Consider the following 24,306-nt stretch of genomic DNA (forward strand, 5'->3'; position numbering starts at 1 on the left):
AATTCGCGCATCTTCAGTCCATTCAACCAATCTTATACCTTTTTTAATCTAATACCTTCTTCTACTGCCAGTCATGCCTTTCTACCAGATCCACCACTCGTGCTCCCTCAATCAGAACCAGCGACAGCTCCTCGCTACTGCAATCACTCAACTACACTGCCGAGCATTCGAGACGCCGTCATTCTTCGTCCACGTGCGCTTTTACCCTGAAGAAAACAAAGACAACAACTACTTTGTAGCTGGATGGCCACATCCTGCCACATCTAACCGCATCGTCGGTCTCGTTCGCGACTCTGCATCAAGATCCAAGGCAGACTTTGACAAGTTGGCAACCGACATTGAGGAATACTGGTACAGCGTACTAGGAGTTCAGCCACCAGCCAAGAAGTCGAGGTGGAATGTTGGAGATGAAGAGAAAAGACTGATCATGGTGACTTTCACACCAATGTTGGCACTTCGAGAAGGAGGCATGACTATTCCGGAAGCTGGCAAGGAAGAGGACTGGCTCCAAGAACAATTGCCCTACATTGATAGCATGAGAGTTAAAGGGATTGAGGGTTTTCCTGGGTTGTATAATGACGCTAAAAATAGTGAGAAATGAGCTGAAACTGGTAATTGGATCTGGAGTTTGTTTCATATTTGTTTGGGGACCCTGTCGTGTCTAGATCAGGTTTTGACTGTCATGAATATACTGTCTAGTCAGTTACAGACAGGTTGGTCTCTAAAACTGGGGATCTAGAATAAAACAACGTAAGACGTCTGTCTGAATAGCACAAACTGATGTAGTCATGTCGACTGCTAGGCGTCTCGCAGGGATTTCTGCTGATACCCTGGGAGGTAGATACCCTATAGGGCTGTGAGGCAAGGATAACAGATGGGATTTACCTATCAATTAAGCTTCTTTCATCTCGTCTTGTCGATACAAGGTCCACAAAATACGCTTAAATCTCTAATGCTTTAATCCGAAACGTTATGTACGGTAGGGAAGCGAGGTGAACGAGTAATATGAGGATAGTAGTGCGGTGTACTCCGTACAAATTATGAAGAATTAGTGGGTTTGGCACTGATACTACGCTAAAGTTAGGTGTTGCAGATGTTATAGCGCAATGACTAGCAGTAATATAACAGTGCTACATGAACTAGTCTCGGTGTTGATACCAAGTCAGTCACATGTCTTGATATGTCATTCTTCATATCTGTAGATCTGTGTGAAAACTGTGTCTCTCTCATATCCAAATATCGCAACCAGACATGGCTAATGCAAGGGCGAGATGACACGCAGCAAAGCTGAAGTTATTGGCAGGGATACGCGGTAAGAAAGGGGCACTACCCCCAGGAAAGGTAGGCGGTCAAGCTCGGCATCTCGAATATTGCCAAAACTTTAACAAATCTGTATCTTCTGGGTTGCATTGCATCTCATAATTACAGAGTCTCTTTCATCAACTTATAGGCTTCTCTTTTTAATCATGCTTTTTGTCATTCATTAACAAATGTAATAAATTCAAATCTCATCTCCCTTCACCAATCATTGAGTCTACCCCTTCAATGGGTGCTCAATTGCACTCGTCGCTCATCCCCAATTGAGTAAAACCTCAACGTCACCGGAGCCATTGACACTATGTCTTATCGAATACCCATCGGCTCAACAGCTGGCCAGCATCTTCTCGATCCGTGGACTCATGGAATTGGTATCATGCGTGATGTCTGCTCGCGCTGGTCAGAGCTTGACATCACTCAAATTGGCTCTCTTATTGCAATAGCTGGCACTGTTCCTACAGCCTGGAGATTTCTGAACACTTTATGGCACGAAGCTTACGGAACGATACGACGCTTCTTTCTTGCATCTGTAACAGTCCCTGGTGGCGATCCTCTGAACAGAAGTGTTGTGAAGTGGATCATGGCGAATCGCGAACGACATTATCGTTCATTCCATGGAAGAACCGATGTTGGTCAGAATGGAGATCGTGCAGCTGCTCTGAAAAAGACGCGACACTCAATTCAGTACTCACCTCATTGGAACACGAGATGGCTTTTCTGGGGTGGAAATTTGTTCCTTGTTACTAGACGCGTCGATGATTTCAGCTCCTCACTATCGGATCCCAGTTATGACGGCATTGGGGGTGAAGAAATCACCGTGAGCTGTTTCGGCTGGTCGGCTGAGCCCATCAAATCGTTCATTGAATCCTGTCGCGAATACTCAGATCGACAAACTCAATTCTTCGTCATTATCTACGCGCGGGATCGATATGGCCTGTCATGGAAACCTAAAGCTCGCAAGCCAATCCGATATCTGGAGACTGTTCACTTTGACAATGAAACCAAGCAGGACCTTCTCGGGGACATTCGCAACTATTTGGACCCCAAGACACAAAAGCGGTATCAGAGTCGAAGTATGCCCTATCGACGCGGTTATCTCTTTTACGGACCCCCTGGAACTGGAAAGTCATCTTTGTCAGTCGCTATAGCAGGCGAGTTCGGTTTAGATCTTTATGAGGTCAAGATTCCCAGTGTTGCAACAGATGCAGACCTTGAACAAATGTTTCAAGAAATTCCACCACGATGCGTTGTGCTGCTAGAGGATATCGACGCCGTGTGGACAGACCGTTCCAACTCCGACAATGGGCAAGAAAACAGCTCTGCGCCAAACTGTACTTTATCTGGACTCTTGAACGTCCTAGATGGAGTAGGTTCCGTGGAAGGACGAATTATTATAATGACGACAAATCACCCCGAGCAACTCGACAGTGCCCTTGTTAGACCAGGCCGGGTTGATATGAAAGTGTTATTAGGCAACATCAGTCGCAAGTCAGCAGAGGAAATGTTTATTCGCATGTTCTCTCCCGACTTGGGATGCACAGCACATATGGACATGGACGAGATTAAAGAGTTGGCGGCCCAGTTTGCCAAGGAGGTTCCGGACGATACGTTCACACCATCACTATTGCAGGGCTTCTTCCAATTGCATCTTGAAAGTCCCCATGATGCGGCATCAAGTATAGGAGCCTGGGTCAAGAAAGAGCTTGAGAGGAGCTCTGAAAAGGAGTTTGAGGTTATCACGGGGAAAAGAAGAGTTTAACGCTTAGGCCATCAGTGTAAATTATGCATATGCAAAGTTGGAGTAGGTTGTCGGAAAGGGTTTGGTTGTACTATATACAGGTAATTGGCGCGAGTTATTTATTTGGAACCCGACTGGTACTGTTTGAGTTCCAATATCGATAGTGAAGATATAATAAAGAAGAATAGTAGTTGAAATGGTATCTAAAGATGAAATCTATAATCTATGAGTCAAGAAAGCGCTCAAACACCTGTATCAGTACACTCTAATCTAACAACGCCCACTCATGTTCTTATTCCACAGTCGATGCACATCGTCTCCAAGTATACGCTGCTTATTTAGCAAGCTCCTCCACCGCCACCACCTCCATCACAACCACCACCACCTCCTCCTCCGCCGTCACCACCACTGCCGCCCCATCCATCAGCCCAGATGCCTGCCGCATTACCAACAGCTGATCCCATGTGATCATATTTGCGTTGCTTCTTGTACTTCTTTGAGTTGTACTTCTTTGAGTACCCGTGCTTGTCGTATTTGTTTGAGTAGCCCATTACAGGTTGAGGATAGTAGTCGTAGACCATTGGTTGTTTCTTCTTTCTGAAAAACGGTAGACACATTTTGGTAGTTGTGTAATTGTTGTAGTGTTGTAGTTGTGTGTTGGTCTGTAGAACGGCAACTGTTTGAAGTTGTGTTGTTTGTTGACGTCTTTCTATGCTTGAGTAAATTTGATTTGAGAAAGAATTGTCATTTAGGTTTACTTGAATGGTTGAGGTGGGTAGGAGTCTTTGGTATGTCTCTGACCTTTTGCGTGACTGATGAATCTTTGTGATGATGATGATGATGATGATAGAGTATTCAAAGTGGAAATGACCATCTATATATACAGCACAACACCGGCATAGGATCAGCCTTGAGAAGTTCACATGACGTGATGATGGTAACCTCACTAGTTTCAAACCCAAGGCTGAGCTCTCGCATTCGCACATCCAGCATTCTTCCAGAAGGCATTTAGCGTCATAATTCAACTTATCAGCCGCTAATTGGACATAACGACAACACAGCTGAGCGGGCTGTGTAGCCTAATAAAGGGGAAAATTGGGTCATCGCTCTATCGTTACCGGGTTTGGCTTAGTAGTCTGTCAGCCCTGCTCGACGAGTCTGTAGATCATTGCCGTATTAGGGGGCAATGCAGCGATGATCGACACGCCATGGGGATGTTCACTGCCCTTTGAGATCATTAATGTTGCAAGCTTCGTTGCTGCCCTAAAGACTACGGAGTAGCCGTTCATTTGTCCTAGAAAAGTAATGATTGGGCGAAATTAGGGTCTGGTAAGATGACGGGATACCAGTTGACGTGGTCGAATACAGGCGAGGAGCAACGGCTTTTTATACTACCGGCTAGATCTTATTTAACACCAGTCCATAATTTAGTAGTAAGCGACTTTTTCTCCAATTTTCCACCTCATGAAACACAATGGTTGATTTGATCTGATGCATTCACTCTCTAGTGGGTAGCAGAAAAGTTGGTCTCCTAAGTCTTAGGGTATAAAAATAAGTAGTCTAAGGAGCTTAGTCTAAGAGACATAAGGTATCCTAATAATTTTATCTCTTATGCTCCCAGCGGTCAATTTTTCTGATACCCTGAGGACTCTCTAACCCGAGACACCTCAAACCCATCAATAGTCAGTAAACACACTCTTCTCGCCCGCATCAATAGCAGCCCAAGCTTTGGTGAGAAACTCTTCAGGCTGAGTAAACTTAAAGTCAGGCAACAGCTTATTCCACTCATCAGAAACTTGAAACGCGCCATCCTTATATCCAAGCAATAGACACCTCAGCATGTTGGGCGCAAGCTCTTTACGGACGGCGACAGGAATAGATGGATGCTCTGGCACTGGGCACCACGAGGCCTTTACTTCACCAGCTAGGAGATCTTCCTCCTTGAGATGCTCGACAGCAAATGGTTTACCTAATAAAAATCAGTACAAGTCTTGGATGGTCTGTAGAATAAAATACCTCTGATTTTCTCTCCAAGCGCCACTAAACCATTCATCGTGATGTCTGCGCCCTTGATACCACTGACAACGGGCCATTCTCCTTCATACTCCAGAGCCAGAGCAGTGACCTTGGCCGCATCCTGTGCTGTGGTGAGGGAGAAGACAACGTCGCCGTCGTCGATGACGAGAGCACGGCAGGCATTGAAGTTGATGATTGGTTCAAACATGGTGATATGCTTTGATGAATTGTAGGGGTAGGTCATGTAGTTGGTATAGAGTCCGTACTGAAAGAGCGTGTACTCGATGACCTAAAGATCTCTGATTAGTTACTCCATATGGAATGGGAAGTAGAAAGATCACCTTTTTGTCCTTGTTGATCTCGGCCAAATGCTCCCGAGCTACCCTCTTGAAGTCATACCAGGGGAACTTGTCGAGTTTGGAGCTTGATCAAATTAGTACTCGTACTGACTTTGAGAATCATATACTTACGATGCCCATTCGCTAGGTGCGAAGCGCTTCACACCGGCGCGGACTGCAGCGTCAATCAAGTTTATTTGCGCTCGGGTTCCAGCCTCAACCCCTCTCGGCGAGACAGACATGAATGATAGGACAGTATGGACGCCCTCCAAGAGCTTTACTAGCTGATCGACATCTTGGTAGTCTGTCTTGGACCATTTGACTCCTGGTGCGATTTCTATCTCGGGAGCGTCCTGAATGTGTGAGCCTTGATCATCTTGCCTTGGCTCGAGTTTCTAACCTTTGTTGAGAAAATGATGATCTCGTGCTTGTTTCTGACGAGAAGCGCTTCGAGAAGCTCCCGACCTATGTCTGCGATGTATATCAGTAACATAACCTGAGGATAATATTCTTTGTTTCAATACGTACTTCCAGACCCTCCAGCGAGTACGAGTTTAACCATCTTGAACTTGGGTTTGAGGTGTTTGTTTTTAAATATGCTGTAAGATGAATTTTTGGACTGAAATTAACAATTATTCAGATACTGGACAGTCAATATTAAATAGTCCATCGCGATGGTTTGGTCCGCCATTCTGCAGGTCTCACGATCTTGTCCGCCGATGCCATGGACTATCGCTTGCATACCCCAGTTCCGACGCTCATCTCCACTGCATCATTACCCAACCTAGACATTAGTGTGCCCGGAGTACGTATTCAGTGAGTGGATGAAACAAGCGAGTCAAGTCCTTGTGTTGCTCACCCTGGACCCTGAACCTCGAGGGTGATTGATAGACACACTATACCCGATTAAGCCCAATATCTGGATGACAAATGAACTTTCCAGGTTTATATGTCCGGGAAATCGGCGGACGAATATACGAATTCTCTCACCGTCGGCAATGATGAGTTGTTTCCTTTCCAAACCGATACCCTAAACTACCTACTCTCAATAGAATGCCACTATCAAAAATGGGTGACCATATTTCATTGGATGACCATCATATTTCAACCGCTTTCCGGCCTTCGGAAGACGGATCGGCCCCAGCCCCGAAACGACGGAAACTCCGGAAGGGGACACAGTCATGCTGGGAGTGCAAGCGCCGCAAAGCAAAGTGCATATACTCTGATCACCTTGGCATCTGCGATTCTTGCAAGAGGCGTGGCACGGATTGCCTTAGTCAGGATGTCCAACAAAGCCCGCCTCCACTGGGGAGTAACAAGCATGTGGTGGATCGCCTTGGGGAAGTCGAAGCCTTAGTACAGCACTTACTAAAGGTTTCCCGAGATGGGACAAGGTCACATGATGCCCTTGATTCTATAGAGAGCTTAGGCTCAACACAGCAAAGCCGTCATGATGAAGGAAGAACTTCTGGTTCACCTACAACCACCACTCAGATCAATATCGATATCGGTAACCAAGATTTATCTGCGGTAAGTTCAATAGCACTCAACTTATGGATTAAATACTAAAATAATACAGGAAGGCATTCCAAATGTCTCACTGGAATCAGATGGATCACCGTCGCTTCCATCAGACGATGAACACCATGTTCTGTACGACGAGCTTGTTGCCGCTTGGCCCAACCCGAATGACATGAAAATCATCCTAGACCTTCCAGTTGAGCCATCGCAAATTATTCGCGCACTCACCTGTGCACCGTCAAAGAATCAACCCTCATGTCTCCCCTCTCCAACCAGCCTTCTTCGCTTACCACCACGCGGATCACATCCCGTCCTCGTGGCCCGAAAGATGCTCATCTTGGCTACTTATCTTCAAGGTGTGCCGATAGCATCAGAAAAACACCTTGAAAAGCTCAGCCTCAACTGGGAGACAATAATGGATCGTTTGGTCAAAGTTGCACATGACAAGGTCACCTGCAATGATGACCTGGTATCCTCGCTTGAAGGTGTAGAGTGTATAATGCTCCAGGGTCTGTACACGAACTATAAGGGAGATCTACGCAGATCTTGGTTTGCGGCTCGCCGGGCAGTCACGATTGCCCAGGTGATGGGCTTGAACAAGGGAATCGTCCCATTCTCTTTCCGAGGCGTTGCAGTTAATGTCAACGACTTGTGGTTTCGCCTCATCAACTTTGACAGGTATCTGTGTATGATGCTTGGCCTTCCACAAAGCTCGCCAGATGAACCAATTCCTCTCGTGGAAGAACTTGAATCGTACGCACCTAATCGGAAGTTGCAGAATCTCTGCTCTGTCGCCTGTGGAAAGCTCCTGAATAGGAAACCATCAGAGATCTATGACCAGAACATTACTAAAGAGATCGATAAGATTCTCCGAGATGCTTGTACGTCTATGCCGGCGCAATGGTGGATCATGCCCACTCTTGCATCACATCTAGAACTTGCCGACAGGATCCAGGAAACGCTTCGCTTCAATGACCATTTTATGCAATATCATCTTGTGCTCCAACTACACATGCCTTACCTACTGAAAGTTGGTAGTAAAGAGTATTGCGGCTATCACAAGCTTACTGCCATAACAGCAAGTCGAGAAATCTTGACGCGCTTCATTTCGGTCCGCATGATACCTCAAACAAGGACGTATTGCCGAGGCACTGACCTAATCGCTTTCATGGCATCTACCGCATTGGCGCTTGGTCACATACTTTGTGATCATCGCAATAAAAGGATCGAAGATAACGGATACCATTTTATTGTTCAACAGCGATTAAGCGATCGAGGTCTGCTAGAGCAGGTGCTATCTATAGCAGAGAACAGAATGAAGGATTCTGATGACGATATTTACAAACGGCTGGCAACACTTCTTCACTACCTTCTTGCTATGGAGGACAACGTCGCAGCTGGTGTCCGGTACAGTGTCTCATTCGCAGAGGGTGCCATGCAAGATGGGAGCTTAGGGCATCATGTCAAAGCCAATACCGACGGCACCGAGTTAGAGATTCATCTTCCCCATTATCCTGTGATAAGAATCTTGCGTCGCGATCCAGAAGGAAAGGAACCGTTGCCGGCCATGCTAGAACTCCCTTGGGGGAGTGTACCGGTGAACAATAGCGGTACCAGAAGCGCAGATGATAGTGTGACAGGGACTTCTTCTGATATTGAAATTGCTGAATCATTGCTGTTCACTGAAGGTCATAGTTCCGAAGGCGGTGCAGGTCATGGTGAAGGTCCACACATTCTTTCAGATAGTTCAGTTCCAGATACGTGGACGTTGGAGGGTATTGATATGAGCTTTTTGGATGCTTTCACAGATGGGCCTGCTGTAATTTGATAGACATTGGAATGTTCTATAGAGATTAAGCGCTTGATTTACATGACATATAATGAGCTATGGGTTATGATTATTATTACGTATTACTTTTTTACTTTATGATCTATAAGCCGGAGCCCAGTCTCCTCAATATACTGAAAATATTTAACCCTAGATCCATCTGGATCAATAACTCAACATATCAAATCATTTTTTTCCTAATGACCAGCCTTCCCAACAAGAACACGTATGTGATAGAAAAATGTTCTCCTGGGCTGTACACACAGTAGCTGTTTCTTCCTCCTGCAACACAACATCAATCAACTCATTACCCATTACAATAAAACTTCACTGCAGATTTAGGCTCACAATCAAAAGTGTCAAACGACAGACAAATCGTTCTGTCACGAGACGAGAAAGTTCATAAGCCCAAGGTGTTTCTTAAGACTTCAAATTGTCTTCGAGTAGATGCACTTGACAGAACGCATTTTTAATTAAATTAAACCTTAACTAAGATAAGAAACCTTTTCTTCAGAGTGATAGCTGATGACCATCTAGATTAAAATTGAAATGGCAGTGGTCTCTGGCTGCAGAACAGGATACTCAACAGTGCCTGCAGTCTGTCCCTTTGAATAGTTCTCAAACTCCACTCCAGCGCTCTTGAGATGACTGTAGAAATCGGCAGCAGCCTTCTTGATAGTCTTGCAGTTGAACTTGGTGTTTTCAGTGATAGTACGGTTCTTGTTGACATTGTACAGCGACTTGGCGTAGGTAATCAGGTTGTAGTCTTGCTGGACCTTGTAGCTCAGTAGCTCGGGCAACTGCGCCGCCAGAAGCCAGTCCTTCCACTTCATATCCTCGGTACCGATAGGCAGAGCTGCAGTGAGGTCCTTCTCTGTGTAGCCCTGCAGAGCGCTGAGGTCCTGGGGCAGGGGCGTACAGAGAGCAGGTGGCTTGGCTGGGACGAAGCTGTAGTAATAGTCCTGAAGATAGTTGACAGCAGTGTGTTGTGGCGAAGCTGTGTGGATGCACATGGTGACCGCGTCGATGAGCTGTTCAACAGTGGTGATGGTGGGAAACGTTGGGATCTGACCATTGGTCTGAATCTCCTTGCACCAGCCGCCAATGTAAGGATCCTTCTGAACGACGTGGTCTGATGTGTACTGAGACTCAATCACGGTCTTGACAAAGTTGCGGATGATCCCCCAAAGCAGGTACATATCGTTGGCGTAAGGGTAGTTCTTGTACTTGCCACTCTTGTCTCCCTTGATGTCGAAGCCACGCTTCTTGAGATCGTTGGGGATGTACTTGTCCTGGAAGTTGAAGTTCTTGTATGACCAGTCAATCAGCTTAAAGGCATTGTTACCCTTGAAATCGAGAGAAGGGCTCGTTGGTCCAAAGCCAGCGATTCTCGCAATGACACCTGGGACCAGGAGCTTGCGTGCGGCAGCATTCAAAGAAAGGGTTCTAAACCAATGGGGGCTGAGAATCTCGTACAGGAGTTCGCCTTCAGGGATGATTCGGTTTGTTGCGACGATAATGGCTTCCTCGATCATGTGCGTATCGACAAGATGAGTGGCGACCTCGTGTCTCGCCCAGTCAGCGGTTTGAGCAACAGTCTTGGCGTATCTCCAAGGCCAATCCTCCTTCTCAGCAATATCGCAAGTGTCGTCTGGAGAGAGTCTTCGGTTGAAGATGGTGATGGAGTTGTCCAGTGAACCTTTGTAGTCGAGTGTGATAGCCAACGGGTGAAGTCGTCCATCCTCGTGAAGCTGGAAGATAACGACAGAGGCGGCAGCGTATCGGCTAGTAGTCTTTCCAGTTGGTGTTGTACCCTTGAGTTCGTACACCGTGTTCTGGAAAATCTGTTCATTGGTAGCGCCGGTAGCCTCTCGGAAGTAGGAATAGTCTTGGATAAGAATGTCCTTTCCATCCTCAAGAATTGCCTTCACTTTGTCGAGGCCTTGCTTCTGGGCTTCGCTGATATACTCCTTGATCTTGTCCTGGGAAGCAGTCTCGATAGTGCTGGGGTTGACACCGCTGAAGTGCTGCTGGGCGAACCGGGCGTCAGAGTACCAGTCGTCATACTCGCCGATGTTACGGCCCTTCATGATATCCGCGGCCTTGTTGAGGTTATCCTGGTTGGAGGCGTCGCCATCAGTCTTTGGGAACTGAGCCTTGTTGAACTTCTCAACGTCGGCAAGAGTAGGACCTTTGTAAGGAGTATTCTCGTGGTCGATATCCTTGGGGATAATGAATGAAACTGCCTGTGCAATCTTGGATACAAAGGCCGTTTCTTGCATATCAAAGATTTGTCCAACTCCCTCTGATCTAGCGGAGCCTGGCTTGCTTTGTCGCTCGTCAGCGGGGAGGTTGGCTTCATCATTACCATCAACCTTCAAGTGAGGAGGATAGCCGTCAGTTCCGTCGCTCCATTGATAGATGCGTTTCTTCAAGTCAAGCTCCCTTTTGACAGGAAAGATTGGCTCATAGCCGCGCTTATCAAAATGGGATACAGCACTATGAAGTTGTTAGCAGATTGAGGTAAACTGCAAGATTCAGGCTTCCATACGCATCTTCCAGAATGCTGTAGATCTCAGTCAAGGCCAGTCTGGTACCCTTGTAGGATCCCTTCTTGAGACCTTCGTCCGCAACAAGTTCTCCGTCAAGAGTTCCGTTTTCATTAGTGCTGAGTGCAATACCTTGCTTGAGAAGCTCATTAAGAAAGACACCCTTGTCCCAGACCTCAAGAGGATCGTGGTCGATATTGTGCTCGAGTCCAGAGCTCAGGATCGAGTCCAGCTTGGACCTGGGTGGGACAACGTGACTGGCAACTGCAGACATGATGTAAGAGTTCGCTCAATAGCAAGTATATGAGAGAAGTTGAAAAGATATTGAGAGGATGAGATGAGTTGAATAATTGCGATAATCTGCGATGGTTGCAGCCTCTATATATCGTAAATGCTGATGCAGGTCCTAGTTGTTCGATTGCTTAAAGGCAGATTGGATTCCAATTTGTTCGAGGAAGAACAGCCCTCGGCAGATGTCATCTTGACAGGGAAAAACGTTGCAATCTCAGTATCACCAACCAAACACGTGGATAACACGAAATACTCCCTTCGGAACCAAGTAACTACAAACAAACCGTTTAGACCCCCTTGACTATCGACAAGAATGCAGTGCAGCTATTGAAACATGCATTTCAGCCCGCCATAGGTCACAAAACGTCTCTAGAATCAGCCAACCACAGGTAGGATATACCGTCAGCCACAATTGATCTTGTGATGTCTCGCAAGATACAGACTTATGTGGAAAGTCGTAGAAGTAATGTTCCATAGAGCATTCTCACCAACCCTGTAGAACCCTTGAACCGAGAATCGGGGCTGAGGCAAGGCGTTATTCAATAAAGTTCTCCACTATGGCGGACATAGCTGATAACACCAGTTGGTTGTGGAACAAACGGTTCAGGCAACTCCGATAGAAAGTGATACCTGCTGACGTGAGACAAGCCAATTCTTACGTCTAGAATTCCCAGGCTATAGAAGAGGGAAGATGAGCAAATCCAGGTTCTGGCTTTGGTCATCACCTACATTAGCTATGGCGCTAACGACTTTCAAGGCCTCATCCCGGTTTAGTCTCTCCTCAGTGGCTAGCTGGCTAGTGAGCTCGGTTAGCAATAATGGTCTAGAAGCCTTGATGTGAGACATATACCAGGCCCACCATATGCAGACACAATTTGCTCAGAGCCATTTCGAAGGACCATAAGTTCATGAATGTCTTGTTACTCAATAGCAGACATACACAGCCCTACGTGGTATGTTTCTTACATGCATGATCACTGTGATGGCAATGAAAGATGTCGGTGTGAAGACCTACTGAGAATGGACTAACGCGTTCTGCAGTACAACCTCGGTTCGACATATCGTTCGTCAAGTACGGGTAAGCCGACAGAGATCTGACTACGCATTCAGCCCTGTTTGTGTATCATGAAATGACGAACGGTTTATCTAATCAACTCAGGCATAATCATAATCACTCTTTTCGCGTATTTCGGCTTCGCTACCAATCCCTGCCGCCGACGCCACCATCACAATTTCGCTGTCAGATACGACAATCTCTTTACCCCTGCTGTATGAGAAAAGTTGGCAGAATTTCTATAGAGCTTCCTTTTTAACAGATTTCCAATGTACATAATTTCGCTCAAAGGAGAAAATTTGAAGCATGGACGTCTACTGTGATATGCCGAATGAGAAATGTGCCTTGGGGCTTTACTCTGTGTTCGGAGTAACTGGAGCCGGTAAAGTATCTCCGTTATTCTGTCTCAGAACCACTGAGACTATTGAATCAATCATGGCGAGCTGAAGCCGTCAAAACAGTAATTCAACGGGCGTTACTGCAAGTCTTTTCTCTATGTCGTTCATTAGTCTATGTCCCGACGTTGCAGCGACGTGACCAAAACTGAGACGTTGTAAGCCTCAATGCAAGGGTCGGCTATTCTAGACTGGTCTTCTTCATCATCTACTTACTTGAATATTGAAGCCTAGTCTGACGTGTGTTTGTGGCCAGCTGAAACACATTTGCGCATTATCGGTGTGATTAGCTGCACATATCACATATCTGGATGGAGACTATGCTCAGCCGCAGGCCGTATCTCATCTAGGCTTACTACTCTTCCTCTTTTGGACACCTTGGTTAATTGTTGGTGGAATGTCCAAGATTCACAGCTTCAATTCATTCTATAACCGGCTTTCCCACCCTTCAGCCCCAGACTGGAATACCTGTCAACTCCGCATCTTGAAGAACATCATAACATTGCTTCCTTTCGAGTTACAAGTCATCACATACCAATAACAAGTTATTCACAATGTCCATCCAAGTTGTTCCTCAAACCACCATCACAGTTGGCCTTGCCAATGATGCTACGGACCACAAGTCCCATGCGTGCCTGAATGCTGTGTGCCACAAGCCAGAGCCATCGAAAGATGAATTGCCTCAGCACTTGGTCACTGCGATGCAAGGAATCTTCGGAAAACATCCTGGCTACCGAACAAGTAAGTAACCCTGAAATTGTGATTTGTAACCAAGACTGACTATTGCAAATGATAGCCCATGCCAAAGGTATTCTTGTGGAAGGAAGTTTCACGCCAACAGAGGAAGCTAAGAGTCTTTCCACGGCCGCTCACTTCAATAATACCTCTACCAAAGTCATCGCTCGCTTTTCAGTTGGTGGTGGCCTGCCTCATGTCTCTGACGTAGCCGATGGTGCTACTCCCAAGGGTGTCGCCATTCGCTTCCAGATTGATGATCACACACACACAGATCTGATCGCCCACTCATTCAATGGATTTGCAACCCGAAACGGAGAAGACTTCTTGACCTTCCTCAAGCTTTTTGGAATGGATGGCTATACTGAAGCTATGTTCAAGAAAGCCCAGGCCGCAGGCGGCGACTTTTCCAAAGAAAAGAATGATTATGATCAAGCCCACGCAGCCTTTGCGTCCTTCCTTGGAAACCCCGATCACAAGTCAGCCTTGGTTTTTGTCCAGTCTGAAAAGCCCAACCCTCACAACTACGGCACCATCACATATTATGAGCCCAACACTCACGTTCTTACCAACAAGGACGGCAAAGTCACCAATGTCAGATACCGCCTTGTTCCTGTTGATGGGGAGCATCTATACCCCAACAAGACACCCGAGGATAAGCAAGCGTTAGCGAAGCTTGGAAATGACTACTTGGAGGATGATCTCCGAGAGCGATTCCCAAGCAAGCCACTTGTCCTCACTATTCAAGCACACATTGCGGGCCCTGATGATGTTCTGGATGATGCTACCAAGCCGTACACGAGTAAGGAGTATGTTACTGTTGGTAGATTGGAGATCAACAAGGTCTCGGATGACAACGCTGCTCAACAACAGCATATTGCATTTCACCCGAACCCAGAGAAGGGAGGTATTGAGGGAATCAAGTCTTCAAATGACCCTTTGATTCAAGCTAGAAAGGGTGTTTACTATATTAGTTCAGATCAGCGACGACATGAAACACAGTCAGAGTAGATCAGCGTATCTAGATTGGACAACTGATATAGACTATCATACAAGAAAGTGGAACATGTTCTCATCTAAGCCGCCCCATCTTCCTGTTTTTGGCTCCGTAATTCATCAGCTTCTCGAATGTTTCTCTACAAAGTCAGTATACCTTTGAAGAAATTGAAAAGTTTCTGTTATATGAGGCAAAACAGCAGGAAACCAATGAGGAAGACCAGCATAGCAGTATATATCCACCTCAACTCCATCGCTCTTTAGTGCTTCAGCTAGTGCAAAGGCATCATCGCGTAGAGGGTCAACACCAGCACACTGGATGACTGCAACTTGTTAGTAACTGGCCTATATTATCTGACGACAAAACTTACGTGTAGGGGGAAGACCCTTGAATGAATCAGCTAGAAGAGGCGAGTGCCTGTAATCTGGCTTGACGTTTGGAGCATACGCATCGTAAAATGTCTCCATGCGCTGTGTACTGAGAATGGCATCGTCACAGTTTTGGACGTAGCTACCATACTCGTACTTGTCCGTTGGGAAGAACTTGGGGTGACATGATGGTGGAAAGTGTAAAGCCTGGGCAACAATGCCGGTGATGCCATGTTTCAGACATTCTAAAGTGAGGGAAGCAGCCTGAGAAATGTCAGTCATTGTAAAAGCTGTAGAGTAAGTGTTACTCACGAGTTGCCCACCGGCTGAGCCGCCGCTAAGGATGATCCTTTCGCGGTCGACTCCCAACTTGTCTGAATTATTTTTGCACTAAATCCTGTCAGTATGGGAGTCCTGCAAGTCTACAGTCCCGGCTTAACATACCCAGAGGAGTCCATCGTAGCAATCATTGCTTGGTGTTGGGAATGGATGTTCAGGTGCCCTGGCCTCGTCAACAGACTATCCTTGCAAAGATTCAAGCGAAACTTACTTGCGATAATCCACACTCACAACAACGACATTGGGATTCATTGCTGCATAAACATTCTCAATGCCATCGACTTCGTGTCGTCCAATACACCAGCCTCCTCCATGCATACGATACATCAAAACTGCATTCTTGTTCACCTTGTGTGACTTATAAACCTTGAGCTCGATTTCGGTACCATCGCGGGTAGGTATATCGATGAATTCTGTAGTAATATCTTTGTATCGATCAGGTCCGCCTGGGGGCATTACGGCGTCTGAATCGCCCATCATGGTGCGAAAGCTTGGAATGTCTGGGAGACAGTTCTCGGCCTCACGGGCTTTTCGGATCTCCGGCTCTACTTGCTGGTAGTCGGGCGTTATTTTAGAGTAATGGCCATATTTCGGAAGAGGTGTGAAAGGAGCCGTGAGGTCAACATAGTCGCATTTGGTTTTCAAGTAACTCATTTTGATTTTTGTGGCTCTTGTATTTTTCGAGTCTTGAATCAACTGATAACTTGATTATTGATGAGAACTTTTCATCTTTCTTGGGCTACTTTATACTGTTGCAGTTTTCATAGCTCCAATGTGTTTTTCTTCTCAACCTAGGTTTATTTCATGTTCCGGCGAAGCCGTGACTGACGACGCATGAATCATAATGATCACTTCCTGTATGAGTCTAGTGGTAACTTATGCCTCGCTTGACGTTTGTAAAGATATCCACATTCTGACTGGCACGATCCCTGCTTGTTAGGGGGTACCTCCTGCTGCACGTAAGTCAGCAGTTCAACCCGGTACTCCCTAACGCATTTTTTAAAATGCAGAGATGTCGGTTAAGGTCTCTCCAGAGACGGCAGTTGAACAAAACAGCTAAACTCTATTGTTGATAGCCGAGAGCAGATTACTGGCTATTCTGAATTTGGATTATCTTAAAATTGAGAAATGATAATACTTTGTACGAAAGCTTTTTATCATGTGAGTAGGTATAGACATATTGGGCTGTGGTGAACTTCTTTAAACGTGCATATTTTCAGACATGATTTACACGGCAAAGGATGTGAACCTGCATAAATAAAACCACCTTGGACACCTTCTTGTTCCCCTCACAGCTTTGCTGATCTACCAAAACTTTCTAAAATGCAGAAGTCTACAAATACGGCAGATGAATATGATTTGATCAACCATAAAGACAAGCCACCGGACCACGAAGTCATTGCTCAACTAAGTGAGTGACTGCAACCTACCTATCACCTTGCTGAATTGGACGAGTTCCGTCGCCACCTTCTCTCACAGTCACCGGAAACTGGATTATGGATCTGGGATGTACCAGCACTGTTTTAGCTATAGGGCCTTTCTGTGACTAGGAAATGTTGGATAGAACGCTGTGTCTGCTATGCTAATGGAACAAAATAGAAGCTGCCCAAGACCTACTGGACAACTCGTCGGTCTATTTAACAGAGAACTATAGTCTCCCAACATGTCGTGTAACCCTCCCAGCAGCGAGTGTTTACATAACCAACTGCAAGACGACGGGCGACATATGGCTGAGACACATCCCTTGCAACCAACATGACAAGCAGCTGCCACCTGCGGAAATCATCACTCGCCGTTATCCTTTCGTCAGGCCTCAGCCACTGACCTTGTGTTTCGTGATAACTACGAAAGGTGTCAGAGACAGCTATCAGATCAAGAATTCGATCATCTGAGTTCGGCATGATTTCCCGGAATTCATCAGGAACGTCATAGATATCACCTAGCAGCAACTGGTCAACATCCAGTCGAGTGACTGTAGTATTGAATACCAGACAGCCAGGTAAATTAGCGGCGATCTGACACGCGTCAGGATGCAACTGTTGTCGCTCAAGTGCCTGCCATGGGTTTTCCGGACATTCCTCCCATAGTCTATTGGTATTTGATTGTACTAGAGACACTTGTTTCCGAAACCGAGTGTCCTCGGACAGGGCATATTTCATTACCCACCACTCTTGCACATCCAATTTTTGGAGACCATTTTCATGGCTCTGATAGTAGAAACTCACCAGACTAACCACTCGAGTGGCCTTTTCCCCCCCTAAAAGCCAATCATAGTTGATGCCATTTGTGACGCTTGCCCAGCTCCAGCTTGGAATCGACATATCCGACATTCTGAGGGTCGATGTATCATTCGGCCGCCACATGAGTGCAATGTGAAGATACTTTTCGGGTAGTCCAAAGTGGAAGGGTGACCCCTATACATCCTTGAGACGTCTCTCGACACCAGCAAACGCGTTCAATATGTCTGAAGAGTATGAAAGGTTTCGCCTCGTGTAGTCCCGCACTAATCTCATATAATCATAGATGGAGGTCTTCTCCGTGATGTGAAAGTTGGCCACCCTTGAAGCACAAAAGCCTGGAAGCTGACTGACGGGTCGCTTTGTCAACGGATGTGAGAGAGATCGCCTACTGGTCTTGTATGGGGCGTTGTGAGTAAATATCTCGGATGCATATCCTACATAGCACTCATACTGAACTTCGTGCTCAGTAATGTAGATGCAGCGAGAGGACAGCAGTCGTTCTTGAAACGTCCAACCTCGCGTGTTCCAGATGGAATAATTGACCGACTCCAAACCTCTTTCGACGACAAGAGTTTTCCAATCATGTTCTATTCTAAGTTTGTTGATAGTTGAACCCCTTGGCCTGTGGATAAATCCTGGTAATCCGGGTGTGTTTCTATCGTTGAGTGCAACGACAAGCGTAAAACTAGCGGAACGAAAGATCTAGTGCATACCGCTAACCTGGCCATGCTTGGAGGCGGCATCATCTTGGACAATGCAAAAACGATCAATCCAAATATAGGTTTCTCCAAGCTTCTGGCAAAGTGACATAGCATCACTTATGAGTGGAGGCATTGATATGTTTCGAAGATCACCTGGCTTCTTCCATAATTCCACGTTGTGTTTCTGAAGCTGCACTCGCTCTGAGTCCGTCTCTGAAGGCCACATGTAACTCAAAGCCACAAAACCTTTGTTGGACTTTGGCTGTTCAATGCTCATGGACTTAAGATTAATGAGCCGGAATCCGGGGGGTAAGTCGTCTAGAAACCATGTTGGCGTTGTCAGAAAGGCTTCAGAAAGATATAGGGTTTATTGAGTACCTAGATTGATTGTCGGGTTCTTTTTGCACTCGTTGCCATGTAGATCGGCACACCTCATCAACCATTGCTTTAGTAATGCAACGTCAAATAGACAAGTGTCCAAAAGCTGGACCGTGTTCAGATGGCATGAAGCTGTACCCCCAGGATTCAGTAGGCGAGTAAAAAGGTTGCTTCCAGTTGAGTTGCTGGGTCCAGTCCGTAATGGTATGTGGTATTTCTTCGTGACTACCTTTCCTTGCCTTGCTTACGATACAGATGACTGATTCAACACTTGTATTACGCCAGATAATCGATACATCCAATGGAGAGCAAGAGTCAGCCGCGTTGAAGATCCGCTTCTTGAATAAACAAGTCGAATCTGAGGCTGCACGCGCATGTTTTCCGCTTGTCTGAACAACGGTGGTTTCAGTTCCGTTTCGGATTGTACCCAAAATTACACGAATAAAAGGAGGCAGACTTCAGTCTTTGTCGCATCCGAAATTGAAATTTGTAAAATCCATGAGCTGCCATGCAAAGGTGTATCTCGAAGGACCAGGTAGTTTGGCAGAGGAGTTGCAACCCTTACCGAAGAATTCGATGAGATTCCAATTTCTAGAAGGCGAGACTCAACTGTCGATTTAACAATGGCACATATTATGCATGGTGCGTTAACAGCCAACCCGTCCAGGGTAACGAAGCTCCAACGTTTTGGCCAAAAGTCCTTGAATGATTCGATGTTATCCCATATCTGACAATCTTGGCATAGGGATGGATTGTTCGTCCGTGATGCCATATTGCGTGTGCAAGGATAATCAGCGTTCGGGAAGTTGGCGAAAGGAGAGGAATACCGGGAGTCACCTGGGTAGAAGCAAAAGAGGCACACTTTGATGTCAGATTATGCCATCTGGACCATACTCTGTGTCTGAGGTTGTTCACCGTTAGATCCTGAAGGCTACAGCTGACTTCTCTTACCTACCAATACCATACATCTAAGAAATTGAACGACGAGAGATGACCGATACCCTGCCTTAGTCTTGACGCCTCCGTCGTTTAGTTTCCTGGATGAGTACCCTAGTTCAATGACAATGATTATCTCTATCTGCCTTGGGCATTTTGGGGCGGTGTATATGCAGTACAACATGGCAGCCACTCAGCTGCTTGATATTCAGTCTCACATCTGCATAGCCTACTTAGGCAGTCAGAGCAAGTAAGACATTGGACGAAGAAAATGCCAACGAGGGGACTAGCTTGCATACTTGTACTTTATCAGGCTGTCAGGTTACATTGGGCATTAAAGGGATCGTCGATTCATAACATAGTTGGGACTCTTACTATTCTTTCTTCTGACCAATAATAAAAGCGTGCTAAAATTGACAGACCGTTATATATACAACTTATGTATGGGAAACTCGAACTAATAAGCGTGTTCCATTTGCGTTAAGTCTCTTAAGAAAAGACGGCTTCATTACCCGTCCATCTCGGTCCGAGGCTTTCGGCTTTTGTTGAGAGACAGTTTCAAACTGGACCATGTTAGTGGATGAGCCATACATTAGCGTGCAGAGAGGCGTCATGCCCGATAGCATTCGGTAGCCATGATTTTCTTATTTCGTGCGACCTCACTGCATTTGTCTGGGAATCAAATTGCCGTCTGTTCAAATGCGGGGGAGTTTCGAATGAACCATGTCATATAGGAACACATAAAAGGACTGGCCAGCAGCAGACAATACCACCTCCTCTCATCGTAACTCACACAACTATAACTCTTCGTTGTTCATCATGTCTACAAACAGCACAAAGACTCTCAACCTCAAGGACAACTACGTCCAGATCATCAATGGCAAAAGCGCCCCTACTCAAAAGACCCACCAGGGTATAAACCCGGCTACTCTCGAAAAGAAGCCCGAAGTTCCTGTCGCCTCCCAAGATGACTTGAACAACGCCGTCGACGCTGCGAGAAAGGCCTTCAAATCTTGGTCCAAGGTCCCTTGGGAGGAGCGACGACAAAAGCTCTTTGCTTGGGCAGATGCCGTCGAGGCTCAGAAGAAGGAATTTGCTCAGCTTCTCACCTCGGAGCAAGGAAAGCCGGTACGTCCATTTCCTTCTTTCAATGGAAGCGAATACTAAAATATACAGGTCGCGCAAGCTAACGGCGAGGCTGATGCCGCTGTTGCTTGGATCAAGGGACAAGCGAGCCTTGATCTTACCGAAGAAGTCGTTGAGGATAGCGATACTCGAAAGGTTGTCACAAGATACACACCCCTTGGCATTGTCGCTGCCATCGTTCCCTGGAACTTCCCTCTTATGCTTGCTGCTTCCAAAATCGCCCCCGCTCTGCTGACAGGAAACGTCATCATTGTGAAACCCTCGTAAGATCATTATCTCCCCCCATTAAGTTCTAGCTCCTGATACGTCGCAGCCCATTCACCCCATACTGTGGACTGAAGCTCGTTGAACTTGCGCAGCAATTCTTCCCCCCTGGTGTCGTGCAATCACTCAGCGGAGACGACAACCTTGGACCCTGGATTACCAGCCATCCCGGCATTGACAAGATTAGCTTTACTGGGTCTACACATACTGGAAAGCTGGTCATGCAAAGCGCTGCCAAGACACTGAAGCGTGTGACTCTCGAGCTGTAAGTACTTGTGAGCTATCGAGTTGCACTTCATACTGACACTACTTTAGCGGCGGAAATGATGCTGCGGTTGTCTTTCCAGATGTTGACATCGACTCAGTAGCCGAAAAGGTAAGTCACATCTGGTCCATTACAATATGGGATAAGATACTAACAGCGCAAAGGTCTCAACCCTGGCATTCATGAACTCCGGTCAAATCTGCCTCAACGTCAAACGCATCTACGTTCATGAATCAATCTATGAGAAATTCCGCGATGCCGTTGTCAACCATGTCAAGAACTATAAGCTTGGTGATGGATCAGAAGAAGTAACCAGCCACGGTCCCGTTCAAAACCAGATGCAGTACAACAGAGTCAAAACCTTCTTCGAGGACATCGAGAAACAAGGATGGAAAGTTGCCACCGGTGGAAAGTTCGATCCTGAGCCTAAGAATGGGTACTACATCACACCAACTGTGATTGACAACCCACCTGAGGATTCAAGAATTGTTGTCGAGGAACCGTTTGGTAAGTAATTGTCCGCGTCTCCCATGCTCGGTATACTGACACACACTATAGGCCCCATTCTTCCTCTTCTGTCATGGAAGAATGAAGAGGAGGTCATTGAGCGCGCCAACGATACACGACTTGGCTTGGGTGCTTCAGTCTGGTCAGCTGATTTAGAGACAGCCGAGAGAGTCGCGAAGCAGCTCGATGCAGGGACTGTTTGGGTTAATACTCATTTTGATATCACACCGATGGCACCATTTGGGGGGCATAAAGAATCCGGCATTGGTGCTGAATGGGGTATTAATGGCCTTAAGGGCATGTGTAATGTACAGAGTTTGTTCCTGAGTAAGGTTGCTGCTTAGGCCTAGGATCGAATTGGCGGGTTGCGACACTGATTCTCCATCCGAATCTGCCACAGCGATGCAGGCTGGATCACCTCGCAAGGCAAATTAAGATGATATATAGCATCACCATGAGACATGGTGACTTTGGTGATATGCTTGTGAGCAGTGGTGCGTAGCTGCACCCCGCCAAACCTTGCAACACTGTTCCATGCATTCATGGCATCCGAGCCAATGTTAAGCTCCCATGTCCCGCGCCAGTTGATCTCGGCATATATTTCTCCCCTTGTATAGACAAACGCACATGCTATATCTATGTCTCCCATCCAGAGGGCAAACGTCTTCAGATCCGGCAGTAATAATGCGATCTTTGCTGTGTCGACAAGTAAACTTTGGACATCGTCTTGTCGTTGTTCTCCTGCCCCAGAAGTACTGACTTCAGGATAGGTACCCAGTCTAGAAATCAGTCTTGAGACTTCAGGATACGTAAGTAAATTAATGCACTAGACTAACCTCTGCCTCATGCAAAACTAGTGTAGGTTGCTCCTACTCTTGTACTTGGCTTTGTGATATTCAGCACAAGTACTAATCCAGCGATTCGCTTCCGATTCGGAGGCACGTATATTACAAAGGCTTCACACACTGCTTCCAGGAGTTTCTTGTCGGCTGCCGTACTGTGCTGTGCTGTGAAATGTTAGAACGACTTTATTCTGGCATGCCAAGAGTATACATAGTCTCCCCACCCTGATTTGTTCCTGTCGATTCACGCTCAGCGACAAATTGCCAGTTACATAGACTACCTGGAAAACTATGATCTAATCGCTTATGTTTACTCATAATTCCAGTCATCTTTATGATCCTTGTCTTGAGCAAATGCAAAACACTTACTGTACAATGCTCAGCCGGGGCCATTCCGAGCCAATTGGCATCCGTTTGTATTCAATGCAGCAGGTGATGAAAATCAGCTATGGATTTATCGTTTGCAGTAGATACTTAGATGTTAATCCAATTGCTTAGTCTAGTATTTGGGTTAAATTTGGTTTTTTTCTTCTTTTTCACACAATGCCCAAATACTACCTATACCTAGTCATCGCAAGGATAAATTGAATTGCGAGTCCCGGATGTGATTCCGGATGACAGTCTTTTGTTTTATGTGACTAGCAATCCGTCAAGTAACTTATTGGCTCGGAATGGCCTCCGCTGATGTTGTTTCAATATTGTCAAGTGAGTGCATCACGTTTGCTTGAGAGTATCTAGTCCAACAGCTCAGCCGACAATCAAGTCGGCCAAGCACAAGCATGATCAAAGTGAAAACTTATGCCCCATGGCTAGGCTTTTCCAAGTTTTGAAAGTCTCCAACTTATTTGTGCTCATTTCGTTGCCTGAATAGGGTATTGGATTGAGCGCCTGGAGAGTGGGAAGACTTGATTCAATCCTTGACAACAATGTCGGACGCGTGATCATGGTTACGTCGGTATGTCGAATCGTCTGTGCTATCAATTAAACGCTGCGCTCTATTATACATATAATGCTCTTCCATGAACAGTCATGTCTCAATCATTCAATCACAGTATCCCTCTCAGCAGCGACCACCCATTCGTCGACCTCCCATCATTCCGCCCATTCCGCCGCCCATACGTCCTCCTCCCATACCTCCTCCCATCCTACGTCCTCCTCCCATTCCTCCCAGGCCACCACCCATGCGGCCGCCGCCCATTCCTCCGTGGTGGTGGTGGTGAACCTCCTTGACTGGGCGAGCACCCATCATGCCTCCGCTGCTGCCACCGTAGCGACGGTTGTTGCTGCTTCGTCCGAAAGGAAGACACATTTTCGATTTTGGGATAGTTTTTGTGATGTTTGTAAGAATGCGATTTGAGGCCAAGTTGTGTATGAGTAGGGCCAATTGATTGTGGTAATTTGTTGTTGGTCGATCTACTCAGTCGATCTTTGTAGTTTCTCGTAGTAAAGGTTTTAGAAGTGATTTATGGTCTTTATTTGTGATGAGAATAATGAATGATAATCTGAAAACATAGAAATAAACTGTGGTATTTATACTTTCG

The 24,306-nt window shown here is 46.2% G+C and overlaps 11 protein-coding genes across 11 annotated transcripts; 5 read left to right on the plus strand and 6 right to left on the minus strand.

Moving 5' to 3' along the window:
- Nucleotides 1–73: 73 nt before the first annotated feature.
- FGSG_02211 (uncharacterized protein) lies at nucleotides 74–725 on the plus strand (the record flags this gene model as incomplete). The annotated part of the gene is made up of 2 exons (XM_011319802.1): nucleotides 74–590; nucleotides 700–725. The coding sequence occupies 2 exons, from the start codon at nucleotides 74–76 to the stop codon at nucleotides 723–725; spliced, it is 543 nt and encodes a 180-aa protein (XP_011318104.1).
- An 893-nt stretch (nucleotides 726–1,618) lies between these two features.
- FGSG_02212 (uncharacterized protein) lies at nucleotides 1,619–3,076 on the plus strand (the record flags this gene model as incomplete). Its single annotated transcript, XM_011319803.1, has 1 exon — nucleotides 1,619–3,076. The coding sequence occupies one exon, from the start codon at nucleotides 1,619–1,621 to the stop codon at nucleotides 3,074–3,076; it is 1,458 nt and encodes a 485-aa protein (XP_011318105.1).
- Nucleotides 3,077–3,393: 317 nt separating this feature from the next.
- FGSG_02213 (uncharacterized protein) lies at nucleotides 3,394–4,063 on the minus strand (the record flags this gene model as incomplete). Its single annotated transcript, XM_011319804.1, has 2 exons — nucleotides 3,394–3,731; nucleotides 4,003–4,063. The coding sequence occupies 2 exons, from the start codon at nucleotides 4,061–4,063 to the stop codon at nucleotides 3,394–3,396; spliced, it is 399 nt and encodes a 132-aa protein (XP_011318106.1).
- A 668-nt stretch (nucleotides 4,064–4,731) lies between these two features.
- On the minus strand, nucleotides 4,732–5,971 carry FGSG_02214 (uncharacterized protein; the record flags this gene model as incomplete). Its single annotated transcript, XM_011319805.1, has 6 exons — nucleotides 4,732–5,024; nucleotides 5,072–5,360; nucleotides 5,413–5,494; nucleotides 5,542–5,762; nucleotides 5,810–5,880; nucleotides 5,938–5,971. The coding sequence occupies 6 exons, from the start codon at nucleotides 5,969–5,971 to the stop codon at nucleotides 4,732–4,734; spliced, it is 990 nt and encodes a 329-aa protein (XP_011318107.1).
- Nucleotides 5,972–6,477: 506 nt separating this feature from the next.
- FGSG_02215 (uncharacterized protein) lies at nucleotides 6,478–8,758 on the plus strand (the record flags this gene model as incomplete). The annotated part of the gene is made up of 2 exons (XM_011319806.1): nucleotides 6,478–6,939; nucleotides 6,989–8,758. The coding sequence occupies 2 exons, from the start codon at nucleotides 6,478–6,480 to the stop codon at nucleotides 8,756–8,758; spliced, it is 2,232 nt and encodes a 743-aa protein (XP_011318108.1).
- Nucleotides 8,759–9,291: 533 nt separating this feature from the next.
- On the minus strand, nucleotides 9,292–11,581 carry FGSG_02216 (uncharacterized protein; the record flags this gene model as incomplete). The annotated part of the gene is made up of 2 exons (XM_011319807.1): nucleotides 9,292–11,257; nucleotides 11,310–11,581. 2 exons carry the CDS (start codon nucleotides 11,579–11,581, stop codon nucleotides 9,292–9,294), a joined length of 2,238 nt encoding a protein of 745 aa, XP_011318109.1.
- Nucleotides 11,582–13,601: 2,020 nt separating this feature from the next.
- FGSG_02217 (uncharacterized protein) lies at nucleotides 13,602–14,818 on the plus strand (the record flags this gene model as incomplete). Its single annotated transcript, XM_011319808.1, has 2 exons — nucleotides 13,602–13,788; nucleotides 13,844–14,818. 2 exons carry the CDS (start codon nucleotides 13,602–13,604, stop codon nucleotides 14,791–14,793), a joined length of 1,137 nt encoding a protein of 378 aa, XP_011318110.1. The 3' UTR covers nucleotides 14,794–14,818.
- An 80-nt stretch (nucleotides 14,819–14,898) lies between these two features.
- Nucleotides 14,899–16,140, minus strand: FGSG_02218 (uncharacterized protein; the record flags this gene model as incomplete). Its single annotated transcript, XM_011319809.1, has 5 exons — nucleotides 14,899–15,101; nucleotides 15,150–15,411; nucleotides 15,460–15,537; nucleotides 15,592–15,666; nucleotides 15,718–16,140. The coding sequence occupies 5 exons, from the start codon at nucleotides 16,138–16,140 to the stop codon at nucleotides 14,899–14,901; spliced, it is 1,041 nt and encodes a 346-aa protein (XP_011318111.1).
- A 983-nt stretch (nucleotides 16,141–17,123) lies between these two features.
- FGSG_12095 (uncharacterized protein) lies at nucleotides 17,124–19,925 on the minus strand (the record flags this gene model as incomplete). Its single annotated transcript, XM_011319810.1, is given in 7 exon segments — nucleotides 17,124–17,900; nucleotides 17,907–18,361; nucleotides 18,440–18,745; nucleotides 18,806–18,911; nucleotides 19,054–19,194; nucleotides 19,371–19,642; nucleotides 19,757–19,925. Coding segments are annotated over 7 exon segments (2,226 nt in total).
- Nucleotides 19,926–20,560: 635 nt separating this feature from the next.
- Nucleotides 20,561–22,267, plus strand: FGSG_02220 (uncharacterized protein; the record flags this gene model as incomplete). The annotated part of the gene is made up of 6 exons (XM_011319811.1): nucleotides 20,561–20,869; nucleotides 20,918–21,150; nucleotides 21,201–21,416; nucleotides 21,467–21,527; nucleotides 21,581–21,923; nucleotides 21,975–22,267. The coding sequence occupies 6 exons, from the start codon at nucleotides 20,561–20,563 to the stop codon at nucleotides 22,265–22,267; spliced, it is 1,455 nt and encodes a 484-aa protein (XP_011318113.1).
- Nucleotides 22,268–23,697: 1,430 nt separating this feature from the next.
- FGSG_02221 (uncharacterized protein) lies at nucleotides 23,698–24,247 on the minus strand. The gene has a single exon (XM_011319812.1). The coding sequence runs from the start codon at nucleotides 24,072–24,074 to the stop codon at nucleotides 23,826–23,828; it is 249 nt and encodes an 82-aa protein (XP_011318114.1). The 5' UTR covers nucleotides 24,075–24,247; the 3' UTR covers nucleotides 23,698–23,825.
- Nucleotides 24,248–24,306: the final 59 nt, after the last annotated feature.

Source organism: Fusarium graminearum, chromosome 1 (assembly GCF_000240135.3).
Source record: "Fusarium graminearum PH-1 chromosome 1, whole genome shotgun sequence".
Lineage (NCBI taxonomy): Eukaryota > Fungi > Ascomycota > Sordariomycetes > Hypocreales > Nectriaceae > Fusarium > Fusarium graminearum.

What these genes read in the sequence shown, in the direction of transcription:
- FGSG_02221 (XM_011319812.1), bottom strand. Translation starts at nt 24,074, where the DNA reads ATGTGTCTTCCTTTCGGACGAAGCAGCAACAACCGTCGCTACGGTGGC.